Here is a 21,627-nt window from a genome sequence, read left to right on the forward strand (position 1 = left end):
TGGTAACCAGATGCAATAAAACACTGAACAGACAGTTTAAAGTCTTTGGCTTGGTGAAGCCATAGCAATAGTCGGCAAAAACAGTGGCAGTATCTCAAAAACAAAATGACCTAACAGAAGGCAAACTTTAAGGCCTGTTGGTTAAACTAAAGGCTATGAATGAGATTTTTCGGGTCATTCAAACATAGCGCACATCATCAACAGCACAAAGCAGAAATTTTGAGTCTAAAGGCTGTGGGTCTTGGCTTAGGCCTTCATAAAGCAGGGCATTCAGAATGGTTCATTCCCTGAAAAAGTTTTTACAGGATCATGCATCCTCGCAGATGTGAGAAGACAATCAGCGCCACATCCATTTTCTTCAGAATGGTCAAACTAGCTGCTCAGAGAACAAACAATAACAGTAAAGCTAACCAGAAAGATGGTCTTTATGGTTCCTTCCCCTATGTAATTAGAATATCTAAATCAAGCATTTCTAGAAGGATCAATTCAAGAAGTTTGAGGCCAATGATACCAGAAATACAAAAAAAGTCTGCAGAGTCTCAAATCAAGTTAATGAAAAAGCCAACTTCATAGATTCTATGCATACCCCTAAATAAACAAAATTCAGCCCCAGTAAGCCTATATGCTGGTCTGCTCCCATATCTATCACTGTCTGGGAGAGAGAATGGAGAATGGGAGTTTTCAGAATGGAGATGATTCTAAGGATTTTAGGGATGAGTGTGCCAGGTGGTGTCACTTCAGAATGCCCAGCCTGGAGGAACAGGCCCCAAGACTCTGTTGAGAAGCAGCCCACTACACCAACATGAATGGGGCACCCTGGATATGAGGAGAAAATAGCTTGGAAGCATCACTAAGAAGGAAAGGGGAAAGTGAGGAATAAAAATGCATTCAGAAAGGCTTAAAATGAAACAAAAATATTCAAATGCATCTCCTTCCCTCCTGATTCAGCATCTGCAATGGGTTATCTCCCTTAATGCTAAGGAAGCATGGATTATCCCTCACAGACTGAGCAATACTGCTTTAATTCTAAGTTGTCAGGAATTCCCTGGTGGTCCAGTGGTTAAGAGTGAGCACTTTCACTGCCACAGCCAGGGTTCAATCCCTGGTCAGGGAACTAATATTCCGAAAGCTGTGCGGTGTGGCCAAAAAAGAAAAATTACCAATCTGTCTCTGTTTTGCCTCTGCAGACCAACTCCTACCCTGCCTGGAGAAGGCTGTAGGCACAGATCACAATAAAAAGCCTGTCTTTGAATTCTTGTGAGGAAGTTATTTGTGGACTGCAGAAAATTCAACTGCTATTAAATCCAGTTATATGTTCTAGACAAGATTATATTTATAAACTAATAGCAGTATTGTTTATTTATCAGGTAAGTGGCTAGTGTAGTATCGCTGAGAAGTTCACTGACAACCATAAACTAGCTCCATGACACACCCTAAAATGTATTCCTGCTTCAGGAACTGTGTATGCATTTCAAACAGGAACATGCACACACACTTGAACTGGCTTACCTATCTCCATTGGTTGTGATCGACTCAAACTTGGATTTTTTCTTTGGGATTTCATTTTGAATTGAAGACGTAGAAAGGGTTTTCTGACTTTTAATGGCAAAAAAGAAAAAAGAGAGAGAGAGAAAGAGAGATACACACACTTTAGAAATCAAAGATTAATAAAACATCACAAAATGAAAGTCCTGTCAAATGGGACCAACATAATATTGTACCTATTCTATGCAAGAGCTAATTATTTTTGATCATTAAAATTCACCCAAGTCTTAATTCCACAGATGCATGGATAGCTCGTTTCTGTAGTCCTTCCCCAATTTTTAGCTGTGATTAAATATTATCTGCTTTATTCATAACTATGAGAACAAGTCAATAAAACCTTAATCAGAAGCATAATCCATCTTACAATTTAAAAAGTACTTTCACATTCATTGTTCCCCATGCATCTTATAACACTGTAAGACAGATACAAGGGATTATTTCTATTTTGCAGAAACTGAGGCTCATCAACACTAACTTACCTACCCAGGGATATACAGCTAGTTAGTAGTGAAGCTTTATGTATCTGAACACCAAGTCCAGTTCTTCTTCACTCTGTTTCTGTAAATCTTCTAGTAACTAAGAGTCTCATGACAACCATAAAGATCAGTTTTAGTCTCTAAAACTCGTCTGCAACCCTTTTACTTTGATGGATATAAAATTGTCAAGCCCAAAGGATTTTTCAGACCTTTTCTTATTGGCCTCTTTTCAATATTTGACACCACTGATCATGCCTTCTCCCTATCATGTCCAACTTTATAACTGACAAATATAATTGTACATTAATTAAAATGTATGAGGTGATAATTTTATATATATTATAGAATGATTACTACCAAGATCAAGATAATTAATACACCCATCACCTTGCATACCTGATTTTATTTTTTGGCTGTGCCACGTGGCTTGTGGGATCTTAGTTACCCAACCAGGGACTGAACCTGTCTCCCCTGCAGTGGAAGTGCAGTGTCCTAACCACTGGACTTCCAAGGGAATTCCATTTTATTTATTTTAGTGAGCATGCTTGAGATAGCATCACCAACTCAATGGACATAAACTTGGGCAAACTCCAGGAGACAGTGAGAGCCAGGAAGGCCTGGCGTGCTGCAGTTCATGGGATCGCAGAGTCAGATATGACTTAGCGACTGAACAACAGGCTTAAGATCTACTCTCAGCAACTTCCAAGCGTACAGTCACTGAGCTGTACATCAGAACTCAGAACTACTTCTAATGAAGTTTGTGCCCTCTAACCTACACCTCCTCACTTCCCTCTCCTGTTGCACCTGGCAACCACCATTCTATTCTCTATATCTATGAAATCAGTTTTTAAGATTCCACATAAAAGTGTGGTGTGTGTCTTTCTCTCTGCCTCATTTCACTTAGCACATGCCTTCCAGGCTTATCTGTGTTGTAGCAAATAGCAGCATTCCCTTCTTTTTTTATGGCTGGATATTCCAGTGAATGTTTATATCATATTTTCTTCAACCATTCATCCCTCCAAGGACATTCAGGTTGCTACCATATATTAGGTACTGTGAATAAATGAATGGAAATGCTGATCTCAGTTCCTTCAGATATATACTAAGAGTGATTGCTGGGATCATATGATAGTTTTATTTTTAATTTTTTGAGCAAACACTATACTGTTGAGTTCTTTATATATTTTATTAACCCTGATTAGAGATTTGGTTTTCAAATACTCACTCCATCCTTGAGTGCTTCTATAATCTGTTTTCAGTTTCCAGCCTAAGTTGTATCAGTCAAGAGTATGGTTTTAACAACTATTATAGTGGGTGGAAATGATGTTCCCCTGATCATCTCCAAGGGAATCATCTGAGAGGTTTATAAAACAGATTCCTGGATTCCATCCTAGATCCTACCGAATTAAACTCTGGGGTAGGGTCACAGAAATCCACATTTTAAAATTAGCTCTGCTACGACCGACTCTTATATGCTACCAATGGCTCATGTTCAAACCTCTTCTGAATTATAGCCTAAGCTCCTACTAAATAATAATCTTTTTTAATATCAGATCTTAGTTTCTTGCTACTTCCAGAACATTTTATTTTTGACTGGGCACAGACACAGAGGTTGAAGCTCTCAGAGGATAGCTTCTGTTCTTGACAATCTGTTCCTTGCACTTTTCTTTGGCCTCCCTTGTTCTCTTGGCCAAAAGTTTAGCATATTCTGCAGCCTCTTCCTTATTTTCTTAGTACACTGTTTCTTCAGAGCAATATGCTGACATTTGTGCTGCAGAACATGTGGAGTAAAAATACGCTGAATTTTGGGTGCTTTGGTCCTGGTTTTCTCATCATCTCTGCTGCAGGGCTTCCTCACAACATACTGGTGGACATTATCTTCAGTCAGTTCAGTCGCTCAGTCGTGTCTGACTCTTTGTGATCCCATGGACTGCAGGCTTCCTTGTCCATCACCAACTCCCGGAGCCTGTTCAAACTCATGTCCATCGAGTTGGTGATGCCATCCAGCCATCTCATCCTCTATCATCCCCTTCTCCTCCTGTCTTCAATCTTGCTGAGCATCAGGGTCTTTTCCAGTGAGTCAGTTCTTTGCATCACGGGGCCACAGTATTGGGAGTTTCAGCTTCAGCATTAGTCCTTCCAATGAATATTCAGGACTGATTTCTTTTCGGATTAACTGGTTTGACCTCCGTGTAGTCCAAGGGACTCTCAAAAGTCTTCTCCAACACCACAGTTCAAAAGCATCAATTCTTTGGCATTCAGCTTTCTTTATGGTCTAACTTTCACATCTATACATGAGTACTAAAAAAACCATAGCTTTGACTAGACGGACCTTTGTTGGCAAAGTAATATCTCTGCTTTTTAATATGCTGTCTAGGTTGGTCATAGCTTTTCTTCCAGGGAACAAGCATCTTTTAATTTCATGGCTTCAGTCACCATCTGCAATGATTCTGGAGCCCAAGAAAATAAAGTCTGTCACTACTTCCCCATCTATTTGCCATGAAATGACAGGACTGGATGCCATGATCTTCGTTTTTGAATGTTGAGTTTTAAGCCAGCTTTTTCACTCTCCTCTTTCACTTTCATCAAGAGGCTCTTTAGTTCCTCTTCACTTTCTGCCATAAAGGTGGTGTCATCTGCATATCTGAGGTTATTGATATTTCTCCCGGCAGTCTAGATTCCAGCTTGTGCTTCATCCAGCCTGGCATTTCGCATGATGTACACTGCATAAGATAAATAAGCAGGGTGACAATATACAGCCTTGATGTACTCCTTTCCCAATTTGGAACCAGTCTGTTGTTCCATGTCCATACGGTTTTTTTAACTGTTGCTTCTTGATCTGCATACAGATTTTTCAGGAGGCAGGTAAAGTGGTCTGGTATTCCCATCTCCCTAAGAATTTTCTAGTTTGTTGTGATCCACACAAAGGTTTTGGCATAGTTAATGAAACAGTAGATGTTTTTCTGGAACTCTCTTGCTTTTTCAACAGATGATCCAACAGACGTTGGCAATTTGATCTCTGGTTCCTCTGCCTTTTCTAAATCCAGCTTGAATATCTGGAAATTCTCAGTTCACATACTGTTGAAGCCTCGCTTGGAGAATTCTGAGCATTACTTTGCTAGTGTGAATGCACTGGTCATAGCAAACACCCTCTTCCAACAACACAAGAGATAACATAGATGTCACCAGATGGTCAATACCGAAATCAGATTGATTATATTCTTTGCAGCTGAAGATGGAGAAACTCTATGCAGTCAGCAAAAATAACACCAGGAGCTGACTGTGTGTGGCTCAGATCATGAACTCCTTACTGCAAACTTCAGACTTACATTGAAGAAAGTAGGGAAAAACACTATACCATTCAGGTATGACCTAAATAAAATCCCTTATGATTATACAGTGGAAGTGACAAATAGACTCAAGGGATTAGATCTGATAAGAGTGCCTGAAGAACTATGGACAGAGGTTTGTGGCATTGTACAGGAGGCAGTAATCAAGATCTTTACTTCAGAGATTATAAAGTTTGCAGACTCTAGCTCTTGGGCCCCAGGTGGAGCCCCAGTATTACCAGTAAATCTAGGAATATCCTCTTCTCCCTTTTAGACAATGACCAAATTGAAGACACTCAGACTGGCATTCACAGTGCAACCCATGCAGATTTGCTCTTTCCTTCTCCAGTCTTCCTCGGCCTGTAACAGAATACTCTTTAACTCAGTAGTAGGTGAACACTGCCATGGGTCGACACCCTGCTTCGTGGTCCTTTGCCTGTCATTCCCACCACTGATTCAAACACATAATCCCTCCATTCTTTACCTGGAGCATCAGCAGCAACTTCCACGGCCACTAACTTCTCACAGACAGTACAAAGTCTGCGTTCACTGTCCACTGTATTGAGTTTCTGGCAGCCAGTGGCTGCGAAAGAGATATTCTGCTTCACCTTGGAGCAGCTGATAGCCTCAAAGGTGCCACAAAAAAGAGCTAAATAGTTCTTGACACTTCAAATTCAACTTTCCAAAACCGAACTTCTTTTTTCCCCTTCTGATAGTCTCTCAGATAAGGATTCACTCACTCATCCCAGTAAGAAACCTGAGAATTATCCTTTATTCACCCAGCTCCTGCCCATCTACCTGTTCAACAGATTACCTAATTTACCCATAATTCTCCTTATGAAATATCTTCCTGAATCTACCTCTTCGATCTTTAGTGCCACTACCTGAGGGTCTCTATTAACATCTCTTTCTGGACTCTGGCCAATAAAGCTTCTTAACTAGCCCCCAGCCTCTTTTTCCTCCAGTGCATTCTTCACAATAGTCTGGGTTAATCTTTTCTTTTAAGGTAGATTTGGTCCCTGCCCAACACAGGTCCTTTCAGTGGCTTCCTATTAATATTACTAATATCAAGATCATGTTACTTACCAGGTCTGCCGGATTCCTTTCCATCCCATTTTCCAGCTCCCAATCATAAGCTCCAGCAAAATAAAAGGATCTGCTGTTCCTAAGTTCCATGTGGTCTTATGCCCTCCATGTCTTTGCAATTACTATTCCCTCAGCCTAGGATGTCTCCACCCATTCCTTATCTGGCGATTCTGACCTATCCTAAGATCTAGCTCCAATGTCACCTCTTCTCTGATCTCTCATTGCTTGACCTCCCCACGCAGTTAATTACCACAACCTCTTATGCCTGTATCTTGACATGCTTTCACTGTGATACCCTCAGATTATCCTGCAATAATTTGATTACAGGTCTGTCTTCCCTACCAGGCTGCATACTCTTAGAAAACAGTGATTCTTTTTACTCATTTCTGCATTCCTTGCAGAAAACCTGGTCCATGAAAGTAACTAACAATGAACAAACGAAATCATAAAGGTAATGATAACAATGCATAACCATCATGTACTGAAGCTTCCTATATGCCGGTTATAAAACTAATCACTATTCACATAGCATATAATTTACTTTCACAGCAACTCCATGAGTTAATATTTCCCTCATTTTACATATGAAAAAACTTGCCCAAGATCCCATACAGAGAACTTGGCAGACCCAGGATTCAATCCAAAGCCAGAACTCTTAACAACACAACAGATTCTCTGAAAGGAAGCTTAAGACAACAATGAAGGGACATCATTTTGACTGGATCTTATAAGGACAAACCTAGAATATCTATCAATCCCCTAGCCAAATATGCATAAGAAAAACTGCATTTCCTCAGACTGTGGAACGTCCGGTCTTCTAGGGAGATAATCACTCTTAACGGTGGGGAGAACAAGACACAACACAATCAAGTCAGAAAACCCTAATGCCTTATGGAAGTCTCTCTGGCCCTTGGATGATATATGAATTATAAAATACATCAGAGGAGATTCCCTCTGTAGATTAGTAACTAGAGAGAAAATATGAAAATTTAGACAAAATAGTATCTTCCATGACTGCTTGTGTATTACATCTGACCTCCCAGAACCTCTTGTTCTATCTCAGGCATCCTGGGGTTACCTGTTGTAATGGCTGCCGCCACTCAGTCGACTATACTGCTCCTTCTCCTGGTGGCTGGCACGGGAAGAGCTGCTCAGGTGCTTCCTCTGCTCTTTGGTCTTCTGAAGGACCCGTTTGTATGAAAGTGTGCATAGCCAGCATAGCAATTTTCCATCTACCTGAAAGATGAGGAGACAAAGATAAAGAAGGAATGTGCTAGTGCGGAAGCTAAGAACTTGGGTATTAGGAGCTAGAACCCCTGGTTAAGTCTGGATCTGCCACTCACGAGCTGTGTGACCTTATGTGTAAGTCACCTGGGCACTACTGGGATCAATTTCTTCATCTATAAAATGAAGGATAATAACATGTACCTCAGAGGGCTGGTGCAAGGATTCAGTGACATAATGGAGGTAAAGCATGGTGCAAGGTACATAAAAACTGCTTAATAAAATATCCACTGGAGAAGGGAATGGCAAGCCACTTCAGTATTCTTGCCTTGAGAACCCCATGAACAGTATGAAAAGGCAAAATGATAGGATACCAAAGAGGAACTCCCCAGGTCATTAGGTGCCCAATATGCTACTGGAGACCAGTGGAGAAATAACTCCATAAAGAATGAAGGGATGGAGCCAAAGCAAAACCAATACCCAGATGTGGATGTGACTGGTGATAGAACCAAGGTCCAATGCTGTAAAGAGCAATATTGCATAGGAACCTGGAATGTCAGGTCCATGAATCAAGGCAAATTGGAAGTGGTCAAACAAGACATGGCAAGAGTGAACGTCGACATTCTAGGAATCAGTGGACTGGAATGGGTGAATTTAACTCAGATGACCATTATATCTACTACTGCAGGCAGGAATCCCTCAGAAGAAATGGAGTAGCCATCATGGTCAACAAAAGAGTCCGAAATGCAGTACTCGGATGCAATCTCAAAAACGACAGAATGATCTCTGTTCGTCTCCAAGGCAAACCATTCAATATCACAGTTATCCAAGTCTATACCCCAACCAGTAACACTGAAGAAGCTGAAGTTGAAGAGTTTTATGAAGACCTACAAGACCTTTTAGAACTAACACCCAAAAAAGATGTCCTTTTCATTTTAGGAGACTGGAATGCAAAAGTAGGAAGTCAAGAAACACCTGGAGTAACAGGCAAATTTGGCCTTGGAATGCGGAATGAAGCAGGGCAAAGACTAATAGAGTTTTGCCAAGAAAATGCACTGGTCATAGCAAATACCCTCTTCTAACAACACAAGAGAAGACTCTACACATGGACATCACCAGATGGTCAACACTGAAATCAGATTGATTATATTCTATGCAGCAAAAGATGGAGAAGCTCTATACAGTTAACAAAAACAAGACTAGGAGCTGACTGTGGCTCAGATCATGAACTCATTATTAACAAATTCAGACTCAAATTGAAGAAAGTAGGGAAAACTGCTAGACCATTCAGGTATGACCTAAATCAAATCCCTTATGATTATATAGTAGAAGTGAGAAATAGATTTAAGGGCCTAGATGTGATAGATAGAGTGCCTGATGAACTATGGGAATGAGGTTCGTGACACTGTACAGGAGACAGGGATCAAGACCATCCCCATGGAAAAGAAATGCAAAAAAGCAAAATGGCTGTCTGGGGAGGCCTTACAAATAGCTGCGAAAAGAAGAGAGGCGAAAAGCAAAGGAGAAAAGGAAAGATATAAGCATCTGAATGCAGAGTTCCAGAGAATAGCAAGAAGAGATAAGAAAGCCTTCTTCAGGGATCAATGCAAAGAAATAGAGGAAAAGAACAGAATGGGAAAGACTAGAGATCTCTTCAAGAAAATTAGAGATACCAAGGGAACATTTCATGCAAAGATGGGCTCGATAAAGGACAGAAATGGTATCGACCTAACAGAAGCAGAAGATATTAAGAAGAGGTGGCAAGAATACACGGAAGAACTGTACAGAAAAGATCTTCACGATCCAGATAATCATGATGATGTGATCACTAATCTAGAGCCAGACATCTTGGAATGTGAAGTCAAGTGGGCCTTAGAAAGCATCACTATGAACAAAGCTAGTGGAGGTGATGGAATTCCAGTTGAGCTGTTTCAAATCCTGAAAGATGATGCTGTGAAAGTGCTGCACTCAATATGCCAGCAAATTTGGAAAACTCAGCAGTGGCCACAGGACTGGAAAAGGTCAGTTTTCATTCCAATTCCAAAGAAAGTCAATGCAAAAGAATGCTCAAACTACTGCACAATTGCACACATCTCACATGCTAGTAAAGTAATGCTCAAAATTCTTCAAGCTGGGCTTCAGTAATACGTGAACCGTGAACTCCCTGATGTTCAAGCTGGTTTTAGAAAAGGCAGAGGAACCAGAGATCAAATTGCCAACATCCACTGGATCATCGAAAGAGCAAGAGAGTTCCAGAAAAACATCTATTTCTGCTTTATTGACTATGCCAAAGCCTTTGACTGTGTGGATCACAATAAACTGTGGAAAATTCTGAAAGAGATGGGAATACAGACCACCTGACCTGCCTCTTGAGAAATCTGTATGCAGGTCAGGAAGCAACAATTAGAACTGGACATGGGACAACAGACTGGTTCCAAATAGGAAAAGGAGTACGTCAAGGCTATATATTGTCACCCTGCTTATTTAACTTCTATGCAGAGTACATCATGAGAAATGCTGGACTGGAAGAAACACAAGCTGGAATCAAGATTGCAGGGAGAAATATCAATAACCTCAGATACGCAGATGACACCACCCTTATGGCAGAAAGTGAAGAGGAGCTAAAAAGCCTCTGGATGAAAGTGAAAGAGGAGAGCGAAAAAGTTGGCTTAAAAGCTCAACATTCAGAAAACGAAGATCATGGCATCTGGTCCCATCACTTCATAGGAAATAGATGGGGAAACAGTGGAAACAGTGTCAGACTTTATTTTTGGGGGCTCCAAAATCACTGCAGATGGTGACTGCAGCCATGAAATTAAAGATGCTTTCTCCTTGGAAGAAAAGTTACGACCAACCGAGATAGTATATTCAAAAGCAGAGACGTTACTTTGTCGACTAAGGTCCATTTAGTCAAGGCTATGGTTTTTCCTGTAGTCATGTATGGATGTGAGAGTTGGACTGTGAAGAAGGCTGAGCACTGAAGAATTGATGCTTCTGAACTATGGTGTTGGAGAAGACTCTTGAGAGTCCCTTGGACTGCAAGGAGATCCAACCAGTCCATCCTGAAGGAGATCAGCCCTGGGATTTCTTTGGAAGGAATGATGCTAAAGCTGAAACTCCAGTACTTTGGTCACCTCATGAGAAGAGTTGACTCATTGGAAAAAACGCTGATGCTGGGAGGGATTGGGGGCAGGAGGAGAAGGGGACGACCGAGGATGAGATGGCTGGATGGCATCACGGACTTGATGGACGTGAGTCTAAGTGAACTCCGGGAGATGGTGATGAACAGGGAGGCCTGGTGTGCTGCGATTCATGGGGTCGCAGAGTTGGACACGACTGAGCGACTGAACTGAACTGAACTGGGCACGTCCCTGGTGGTCCAGTGGTGAAGACTCTGTGCTTCCACTGCAGGGGGCAGAAGCTCAATCCACTGTTGGGGAACAAAGACCCTACATGCCATGGGGCATGGCCAAATTTTAACATGCTAATTATATTTATTTTTTTATTTTGTTTTTCTTCAACTTCACACACACCAGAGCAAAGTTCCCACAAGAATTTCAAAAGACAGAAATATCTCCATAGTTCTCACCAAAGAAAATACAGCAGGGAGAAGATAAAACATATAATTTGTACTTTAGCTTTCATACCTTATAGACGACTCATAAAGTGGTATGCTGGATATCTTTTCTCAGATGGAAAGGTTTCCAGAAAAAGACTGATGGGCAAGTAGCTTCCAGGGCCCCAGTCCCTGGTGGTGACTACTATGGCACTTTGTTTGAAACAGAAAAAGTCGATCACTTTGGGCAGAAGCACCTCTACACCAAGGTGCAGAGCACAGGGCTAGGAAAGCAAAATGGGGCTTCCACAATCCTCTGAAGCTGGGGCCCCTCTGTACCACACTCAGATTGCAAGCCTGAGTTTGTGAAGTGGACTAGTACAAGTGGTAGGGCAGCAGAGCTATTAGCTCACACTTGCGAGGGAATGTGCTGATATTTTACAGAATTTCAGTTTGGGGCATTTTAGTTTTAGTCTTGGCAGTTTAGTTTTTAATTTTGTCTTACCTCTAAATTGGACCTTCTGCCCTATTTTGAACATGGGTAGGTAAGCCACACCATTATTTATCTGAAGTATTTTTCAATCTTGTTAGCAAAAACCTCTTTGCCCCTCACTCTCCTAGCCTATTACATTAGCAACTCATGGGTCTGATCTATCCACTTCTTTCCAACTCCACTGCTTCCACCCAAGCAAAGCCATTCTTATCTCTCACAACTACAAGACTCACCCGGGGACTTCGCTGGTGGTTCAGTGACTAAGACTCCACACTCCCAATGCAAGGGGCCCAGGTTTGATCCCTGGTCGGGGAACTAGATCCCACATGCCATGACTAACAGTTTGCACGTCTCAATTAAAAACATGCTGTAACTAAGACTTGGCGTAACCAAATAAATATTTTTTAAAATGACTCACCCAAATGATCTCTCTGTTCTTCTCCCTATCAACCATTCCTACATAGGTGCCAGAGGACTTCTTAAACGTAAATCTGATTATAACTCTCCTCACCTTAAAATCATAGATTATCTTATATAAAAATTTAAATTTTTTACCATGGCCTACATTGACTTAAATGTAGCCCTTACTTGCCTTTATAATCTCATTCCCGTGCTCACTCTGCCTCCTTATTTATTTGGCTGCACTGGGTCTTAGTTGTGGCATGTGGGATCTTTGACCTTCACTGCTGCATGCAGGATCTTTGATTTTCTTTGCAGCACGTGTGATCTAGTTCCCTAACCAGGGATTGAGCCCTGACTCCCGCGCCAGCGTTGGGAGCTCAGAGTCTTAGCCACTGGAATGTCAGGGAAGTCCCCCAGGCTCATTACTCCTGCCACAGGGTCTTTCCATAGGTGGTCTCTCTTCCCAGGATCTTTGCCCTCCAGAGATTTCCATTGCAGCTTCCTTCTCGTCAAGTTCAGTTTCAGGTCAAATGCGATCTCCCTGCAGGTCCTCCTGAATGCTCCACTGAAACTGGCCTCCCCAGTCACTCTCTACCAGAGACCCTGTTTCTTTATAGCACTTACATCTAAAACCTGTGTTCACTCAACACCTTGTTTGTTCTCATCCATCTCTTACATATGTAGATAAAAGCTCTGAGAGAATAAAGTGTCTTTTGCTTAGTTCATTAGTGTATTTCCAATACCCAGAACAGTGTCTGATACTCGACAAGCATGTAATTATTTGTTAATGAATACATACATGAATTTTGAAACCAAACTTCAATGAGGTGCATTTCATGGTTATGGGATGTGGCTTAAGGCCTGATTTTAAAATACTCTAGGAGACCTTGGCCAGGAAAGAGCTTTCATTGAAGACAGGTTTGAAAACAAAGCAACCGCATTGAAAGAGAGCATTAAACATGAAAATCAAATACTGAACCACAGGACATGTTATTTCAATCTTCCCTTCACAAACTTTAAAAATAGAAAATTACTCTCTGAGAATTAAACTATCATAAAGAAATCATCACAGATAACACTGAGTACTTATCAAGTGCCAGATTCCTTCTGAAGGCATTTACACCCTATAACTCAACCTTCCTAACAATGATGACGTCTGATCAGCCTCGTTTACAGATGAGGAAACTGAGGCACTGATAGATTAACTTGACCAAAGTCACACAACAAATAAGTGACAGAACAAAGACCAACCCAGGCACTCTGAGTCCAGATTATGCATGCATGCACGGTCAGTCATTCAGACGTGTACAACTCTTTGAGACCCTATGAACTACATAGCCTGACAGGTTCCTCCATCCATGGGAGTCTCCAGGCAAAAAATACTGGAGTGGGTTGTCATTTCTTCCTTCAGGGGATCTTTCCAACCCAGGGAACAAACCCATGTCTCCAGAATTGGCAGGTGGATCCTCTACCACTGAGTCACCTGGCAAGCCCACTGAGTCCAGATTATCCACCCTTAAGCCCTAAGATTAGTTTCCTTAAATTTGTAAATAAGTGATTGATGATACCTATAATTATGCAAACTCTAATCACAGGATTGTAACTAGAAAGTAGAAACTTAATGAATTCTAATGTAATCTAATTAATAATAATATAGGTACCATTTCCTGAAGTACAGTATGTCCTAGGCTCAAAATTAAGTGTTTTATATGACATACCTATATCAATTAAATCTCCTTATGCCCTTGTGAAGTAGTCACTGTTATTCTCATTGTAAAGATGACAAAACTAATGCATAACAGGAGTAAGAACTTTGCCCATGATGATCCAGCTAAGCCAGGAGTGGGATGGAACCTACATTTGTGGGACTGAAAACCCTGTGCTCGCTCCAACTATTATATGTTACCTTCTGATTACTAATTCAGCTTTTCCAGTATCTTGATTCAGGGAAGAAGTGCCCTGGTTGGCAGGCAGAAGTACTCTAGTCACTGGCAAGTTACTTCCTCCCATTGTAAATTAATGAATTGGGTTACAAGAGTCAGCTCTTGAGAGACTAAGCCAACTCTGAAAAGCATCTCTGGACACTGAGAATTTCCGTACAACACTCTTTCACTCAAACAATATTTATCAAGTACCTACTATCTATAAGAGATGGGAATACCACACCACCTGACCTGCCTCTTGAGAAACCTATATGCAGGTCAGGAAGCAACAGTTAGAACTGGACATGGAACAACAGACTGGTTCCAAATAGGAAAAGGAGCACATCAAGGCTGTATATTGTCACCCTGTTTATTTAACTTATATGCAGAGTACATCATGAGAAATGCTGGGCTGGAAGAAGCACAAGCTGGAATCAAGATTGCAGAGAGAAATATCAATAACCTCAGAAATGCAGGTGACACCACCTTTATGGCAGAAAGTGAAGAGGAACTCAAAAGCCTCTTGATGAAAGTAAAAGAGGAGAGTGAAAAAGTTGGCATAAAGCTCAACATTCAGAAAACGAAGATCATGGCATCTGGTCCCATCACTTCATGGGAAATAGATGGGGAAACAGTGTCAGACTTTATTTTTGGGGGCTCCAAAATCACTACAGATGGTGATTGCAGCCATGAAATTAAAAGATGCTTACTCCTTGGAAGAAAAGTTATGACCAACCGAGATAGCATATTAAAAAGCAGAGACATTACTTTGTCAACAAAGGTCCGTCTAGTCAAGGCTATGGTTTTTCCAGTGGTCATGTATGGATGTGAGAGTTGGACTGTGAAGAAAGCTGAGCACCAAAGAATTGATGCTTTTAAACTGCGGTGTTTGAGAAGACTCTTGAGAGTCCCTTGGACTGCAAGGAGATCCAACTAGCCCATTCTAAAGGAGATCAGTCCTGGGTGTTCTTTGGAAGGAATGATGCTGAAGCTGAAACTCCAGTACTTTGGCCACCTCATGTGAAGAGTTCCCTCATTGGAAAAGACTCTGATGCTGGGAGGGGTTGGGGGCAGGAGGAGAAGGGGACAACAGAGGATAAGATGGCTGGATGGTATCACCGACTCGATGGACGCTGAGTTTGAGTGAACCCCAGGAGTTGGTGATGGACAGGGAGGCCTGGCGTGCTGCAATTCATGGGGTCGCAAAGAGTTGGACACGACTGAGCGACTGGACTGAACTGAACTGAACTGAACTGAACTACTATGTGTCAGACTGCTGGGAACACAGCATGAAAACAAGATGGACAAAGAGCTCATAGTCCAGAGAGGGTAGGCAAACATGTACGCAAATAAACAAGATAATTTCTCATAATGTTACGTGCTATTGAAGACAATAAACAGAGTATATGATAGAGTGACTGAGCGTTAGTAAAGGTCCCTGTGAGAAGGCGGCAACTGAGCTGAGACCTGACATGAGGAACCAGTCATGATACTGTGGAGAAGGCTGTGTATCCAGCACACCCAGCCAGCACAAATGAGACAAGCACGTCTGAAGGACTCTGGACCAAGCGGAAAGGGGGCAGAGTAATGGGTGATGAGACAGAGTCAGGTATCGGCCTTGCAGGCGATGGAAGGAGTTTGGGATTTATCCTAAGAGCAACTGGAAGCCACTGGAGGGTTTTAAACAGACCAAATCTATACCATTTTAATTCCACCAAGGTACCATCATTCCACATAGACCTTTATCTGTATCATTTTCTTGTGATCTTCAACTTCAACAGAGAGAAACATCTGAAGAGCTAGATTGTAAAACTGGTAATACACTTACCTTGCTTAAGTCACAATCCCTACAGAGTTTTGTAGAATTTTGCCAATCACCATTTCACTTATAAGGGATATTGATCACTGTAATTTAGATTCTCATGAAACACTAGCTAAATGTTAGAATATAAAGGTCCACATTTTATAAGTGAAGAAAACAAAGGCTGAAAAGCTTCCTCAAGGTCAATAACAATTTGGAGAGGAACTGAGAAATCAGTCTCTGTTACATGTCTTTTTAACACAGTTGGCCCATCTTAATTTCTCTGAAAGAAAAAAAGAAAAACACAGAGACTTACCTTCTTTCTATCATCTTTCCTGTCAAATGCACACTGCTGCTTGCACTGTTCACAAGAATACGGTGGTCCGTACTTCTTCTCTGAATTTGTGCAACGCTGACACTTGTTGCCAATAAAAGCTGCGATTATGTTGCAATACTGACAAGGTTTGGGCTTTAAGAGGAAAAAAAAGGTGTCAAGTAAGTACACTATAAAATACCAGTGCATTTTTTAATGCAATGATTTCTATTATACACGTTCACTAATCAATGCAAAAATGCATTCCCAACTTTATAAATTTCCTTTTACATTGATCAAAGAAAGCCCAATTTCTCATACCATGTAAAGTGTTTTTATGCACAGGACCTATTGATTTTTAAATAAAATAACAAAATCCCATTAGCATATATGCTGGAACTTCTCTAACAAATTCAACAGAACTAGCTCTTTGGAGAAACCAGCAAGCGCTTCCAAATCTCTGAAAAGGCCTCTTTGCCATTATCAGTGTATAAACATGTTGGGAGAATGCCTGCAAGAACACAGTATGCTGAACCTTAACACTGGAAAAAAAAAATTATTCATCAAAATGAAAGTCAACTGTTATCAAACAAAGAGCTCACACCATAGGATTCATCTTTCCCCTTCTCTTTACATACTGGTTACTGAAGCTTCTCAAGGAAAATTATATCACAAACCTGTTATAGCGACTATAAACACAGAACTCATTAATACTAAGTATTAGCTAACTTTGAAAGCTAAAATACTAGATACATTTTTCTGAGAAATTTTTACATAACTAGGTCTTCTAATTTAAAAAACTGTAATTATATTAACAGTTCGCAGAAGGTAAGGTCCCAAGAGACCAGACTACTCACTGTTAGGTATGGAGAAACCCTACTTACCGTTCCATACAACTGCACGTTCTGAGCACATTTCTTGCATATAGTATTAGTTTTACTGTTAAGGAAGAAAGAGACACAAGGCTTCGTAAGGAGAAAAAGTCATTTGACTTAGAACATCTCAAAAGAGATTCTTCCTTAACTCCAAGGAATTTTTTCATTACTAAGTGCCAAGGTAAAAAATGGTTTGGATATTAGATTAACTGAAGGTTGAGTTATCTGGCCATGAACTCTTTTAATTCTTTTGTAGTTTCAGCTCAAATAAAAGAGGCTTTGGTTTAAGTGGAGAGTGAGCTGTTTCTGATTATGAAATTTCCAAGTATTACCCAGTAAAATTATCAGATATGGAGAGGACAATCAAAAGAAATATTATGTCAGATGAAAAATGTACTCAGAAAAGAAATTAATCCCCCTTAAGTCAGATGACCAGGTGAGAAATTTGAGATGAGGAATAAAGTATTTGTGTTTGGGGTATAAACTCAGAAACTCTATTCATATTGACCTTACTCTGTCTACATTCTCCTCTGTAAGCAAAAGTATATGAAAATCCCAGATGTGGAGAAATAGATGTGAACATTAAATATTTTTTCAATATTTCAAGTACTCTAGGAGCTAAGCACTGACAAAAATAAACACACCCTTTCCCTTGTGAGGGGACTTCCCTTGTAGCTCAGTGAAGATCCAGGTCACAGTATTTCCAACTTGCCTAAACTGATAAATTGCCTTGGAGAAAAGAAATCATCTTCAAATAAAGTCTAACCCTTCTCACAGGAAGGTACAAACAAATACCTGATGTTTAAGAACAGTTTAAACAATATTTGAGGGCTAAAAACAAAATCACATAAAAATCCAGTATATTCACTACTTTGATTTTTTTCCCCCTACAATTCCTATCAAAGTGACTACAAAGTTAAAAGCCAGAAGAAATACCTCAAAGTAGAAAGAATTAAGTTAAAATGAGATATTCAAACAAAATATTTCCCAGGGCAATTTTCTGCCATTAAGAAAAGGCAGTTCAGGGACTTCCCTGATGGTCCAGTGGGTTTAAAAAAAAAGGCAGTTCAGGAAGTGAAGTACATTGAAAAAGACCTCTAGAAAGAGAATTAGCATCAGTGATGCTGTGATGTTGAACATTTGGTTTATCTTAGATTACTCAAGGAGTGGGACATATATATCAATATATATAAATCTTCTTGACCCCTCAGAAAAAAATGCAAAAAAACCTATAATCCATCTTGAATTAATTTTTATGTATGGTATGAATTAAGGGTTAAACTTCATATCTCACCCTACACACAAAAACTAATTCAAAATGGAATCACAGGCCTAATGTAAGAGCTAAAATATAAAGCTTCTAGAGCATATTCTATATGTTTCCATTTATATGAAGTTCTTGAGCAGGTAAAACTAATCTACAGTAGAAAGGAAAATCAGAACAGTAGTTGCTTGGAAAAAAGCAAGGAGGGTGGGGACTGACTAGGTTGGAGTTATAATCTCTGGGGTGACAGTAATGTTTTATATTTTGATGGGGTTTGGGATAAAACAGATGTATACTGTTTTTAAAACTCATCGAATGATGCAAATAGGATGTGAGCATTTCACTGTGTGCGGATTTTACCTCTAAAAACACATGTTAAAACAATAAACAAAAACTGAACTCTAGTTAATGATATGCATGCTGAAGTGTTTAGGGTCAAGTACACTAATGTTCACAACTTTAAACTGCATCACAAATAAGATGTATCAATATACTGATGGACAGAGAGACGGACAGATGCAAATATAGTAAACTAAACGTAAATTGTAGAATTTAAGTAGTGGGTAGATGAGTGTTTACAGTCTAGTGTTTTTTTGGGTTTTGTTTGAAAATACACATAACAAAATGTCAGGGGAAATAGTCCCAAAATTGAAACGACGCTGACTGAACTCAGGCTTCTAGGTCAGTGTATGAGCTAGCAAATAAGACCCCATCCTGCTTAAGGTAATATTACCTACAGCTACAGTTCCACAAAAAAGTTGAACTTGCTATACCACTAAACCACTCTGCTGCCATTAAAAAGTCCCCCATAGATGTGTGCTCCTTTCACACCCAGGTATTTTTCACACTTCTCAAAATGAGATTCACACAAGGTAAGTGTAAAGGCAAGTGAGTTTTTTCAAATGTGACTAGGGCTAACAAACCCTTTATCAGGATTGTCACATTTCCAAAAGTATCTTCTTTGAGCTTATAATTTCTTCAAACTCTATGTATAACGGTACTAGAACACAAGACTCATGTTTTCTGTTGTGGGATTGCTTTCTTAGTGTCAAAAATATCCAAACCACAATATGAAATTATCGAGGATGAAAAACAAGTAATTTGTAAGCAATTAATGAATAACTAGATAACAATGTGTATTTTGCATCCATTGCGTTATAACCGGAAATGGCAGCGCCTGTGTCTGATACAATTGATTACCTCTCCTGCTGGTATTCAGTCCTACAGTAGGTACACTTCACAACAGGGTGTGCAATCCGACATTCCTGAAATGAAACGAGGATACAGCTTTAACAGGCAGTCAGAAATGGAAACAGTCTTCAGGAGGAGGCAGAAGATGGGAGTACTATTCCAAGCACAAGCACTGTGCTTGACTGAGTCACTTTAACTTTCTGGGACTAATTTTCTTCGTCTGTAATACTGGCATCACCACCCTGCATTGATGTGGGAGTTAAGTAAGAATTTACATGGAACTAGTCATAAATTGTAAAACAAAGGTATGAATAAGCCTCAGACATGAGGAATAAAAAGCCCTGAATTCTAGTCCGGTTCTGCCTCTGCCACTGCGTGATTTTTCAGCAGGTTCATTTGTGAAATCAGAGTACTGCATAAAAATTATTGCTTACATACATAAAACTCCCTTAAAAGCAAATACACACGTACACACAAATATGTATTTAAGGCCAAAAAGGCACTCAACTATTTGAGTTTTGAGATCTCTCATACCTAGTTAACAAAAAAGTGTCAAATTTACGGCCATTTGAGGCAATAACGATTGCCTCAACACAATTATGAGTTATCCATAATAGACACACAAACTCTGGATTAATCTGGAGATATCTCGACATCACTCTACAGTCGTCTTGGTGACTTTTAACTGTCACCTCATTGGAGAAGGAAATGGCAACCCACTCCAGTGTTCTTGCCTGGAGAATCCCAGGGATAGCAGAGCCTGGTGGGCTGCCGTCTACGGGGTCGCACAGAGTTGGACACGACTGAAGCGACTTAGCAGCAGTAGCAGCACAGCATCTCTATTCATTTAAATAGGCAAAGAAAGATGAAGCAACTTAAACGAAAAAGAGAACTTGGACCTTCAAGGGTAAAAACTGAACAGCAGCTGGTTAGGGGGAGGACCGAAGGTCAATAACTAGACGCTGAAAAAACTCATCCTTTTGCTTTATGCGCTTGATTGCGGGGCTTTATTATGAAGCCTGTCTACCTCTGACTCTGAAATTGACTGAAAAGTGCCCATGAGGCGCCCGAGTTCGAGGCAATCTTCCCAGGCAGCACCCGACTCTGGAGTTTAGTCCCAGGTGGGGTAGGAGGTCCCTAAGTCTGAAGCCCATCAGATGCCGGCGGGGGCTGGGAGAAGCCAGCCCAAGAAGAATCTCCGGCGCCGCTGCTCCAGGGCGAGCCGGGGACCAGGTGTCCCCTCCCCCGACCTCACGGGGTCCGAGAACAATCCCTCACGGTTGCTAAGCACCCGGACACGCCGGCCGCAGGGACCTGGACGGGGCCTGGGTCTCCCCCACGTGCCCCGCCGTTTCCCGGCGGGGCGGGTGCGCCTCCTCAGCTAGGCGGGCCTGCCACGCCCTGGCCAGTGGACCCCGCCGGGCGTCCCCGCAGAACCGGGAGATCCGGGCCGCGCCTCGAGCGTCCCAGTTCCCGGCCGCCGCCCCAGCCCGCGCACCTTGCACAGCTGCTGCCCCTGAGACAGCGCCTCGAAGGGGAAGCGCTGGTGGCACTTGGTGCAGGCGTAGAGCGCCGCCATGTCCGGCCCGGGCCGCGCTCACCGCCCCGCCGGCCCGGCCCGCCGCTTTATCTGACAGTCTGAGGCACAACCTGGCGGCGGCAGGCTGCGGGCTGCGGCAGGCAGGCGGGCCCTCGGGTGCGAGCGGACCAGGGCGGGCGCGGCAGAGCTAGATGCCCGTTCACTGGTTCATTTGGACGTCTATCAAGGAGAAAGGGCCGGAACACAGAGCTTCTTAGGACTCTGATTCGGTCTGGACTGGAGTACGCCACTTATGACGCGCGCGGCCTCGATTATGTAAAGCGCAGTCACGCGGGGGCGCCTCTGGGAAGGGCGGTCTCCCGCCCGGGACCTAGGAAGCGCCTAGGCTCCTCCCACTCCTCTCTCGGCTCCCGCCCTCGCTCCTCCTCTCTCCGCCGCAGGCGCAACAGCGCCTCTCGCGATACCTTCGCAGAGTTGTGATGTTTCAGTTTCCATGGAGTTGCCCTTTGGTAGTGTGTTGTGCCGAGTGCGGTGCATTGTTGAACTAGAGCACGGTCGTCACTGCGAGCCTGAAGAAGATTGGGGGTGGGGGGAGCGGGCGGGGGCGGCG

At 41.8% G+C, this 21,627-nt stretch overlaps 1 protein-coding gene across 2 annotated transcripts in view; it reads right to left on the bottom strand.

Moving 5' to 3' along the window:
* The window catches only part of FAM76A (family with sequence similarity 76 member A), a 34,659-nt gene extending 13,542 nt beyond the window's left edge, over window positions 1-21,117 (bottom strand). Inside the window, exons 1-6 of one of the 2 annotated variants that reach the window (XM_004005076.5) lie at window positions 20,976-21,117; window positions 19,487-19,551; window positions 17,032-17,086; window positions 16,151-16,303; window positions 7,515-7,672; window positions 1,510-1,596 (exon numbers count right to left, since the gene is read on the bottom strand). In XM_004005076.5, the coding sequence (XP_004005125.3) occupies window positions 1,510-1,596; window positions 7,515-7,672; window positions 16,151-16,303; window positions 17,032-17,086; window positions 19,487-19,551; window positions 20,976-21,056 (599 nt within the window). In that variant the 5' untranslated portion in view covers window positions 21,057-21,117. The remainder of the gene's footprint in view (window positions 1-1,509; window positions 1,597-7,514; window positions 7,673-16,150; window positions 16,304-17,031; window positions 17,087-19,486; window positions 19,552-20,975) is intronic. The other variant, XM_004005078.5, reaches the window with a different exon arrangement.
* Between the last annotated feature and the right edge of the window lie 510 nt (window positions 21,118-21,627).

This window comes from Ovis aries, chromosome 2 (assembly GCF_016772045.2).
Source record: "Ovis aries strain OAR_USU_Benz2616 breed Rambouillet chromosome 2, ARS-UI_Ramb_v3.0, whole genome shotgun sequence".
Taxonomy (NCBI): Eukaryota; Metazoa; Chordata; class Mammalia; order Artiodactyla; family Bovidae; genus Ovis; species Ovis aries.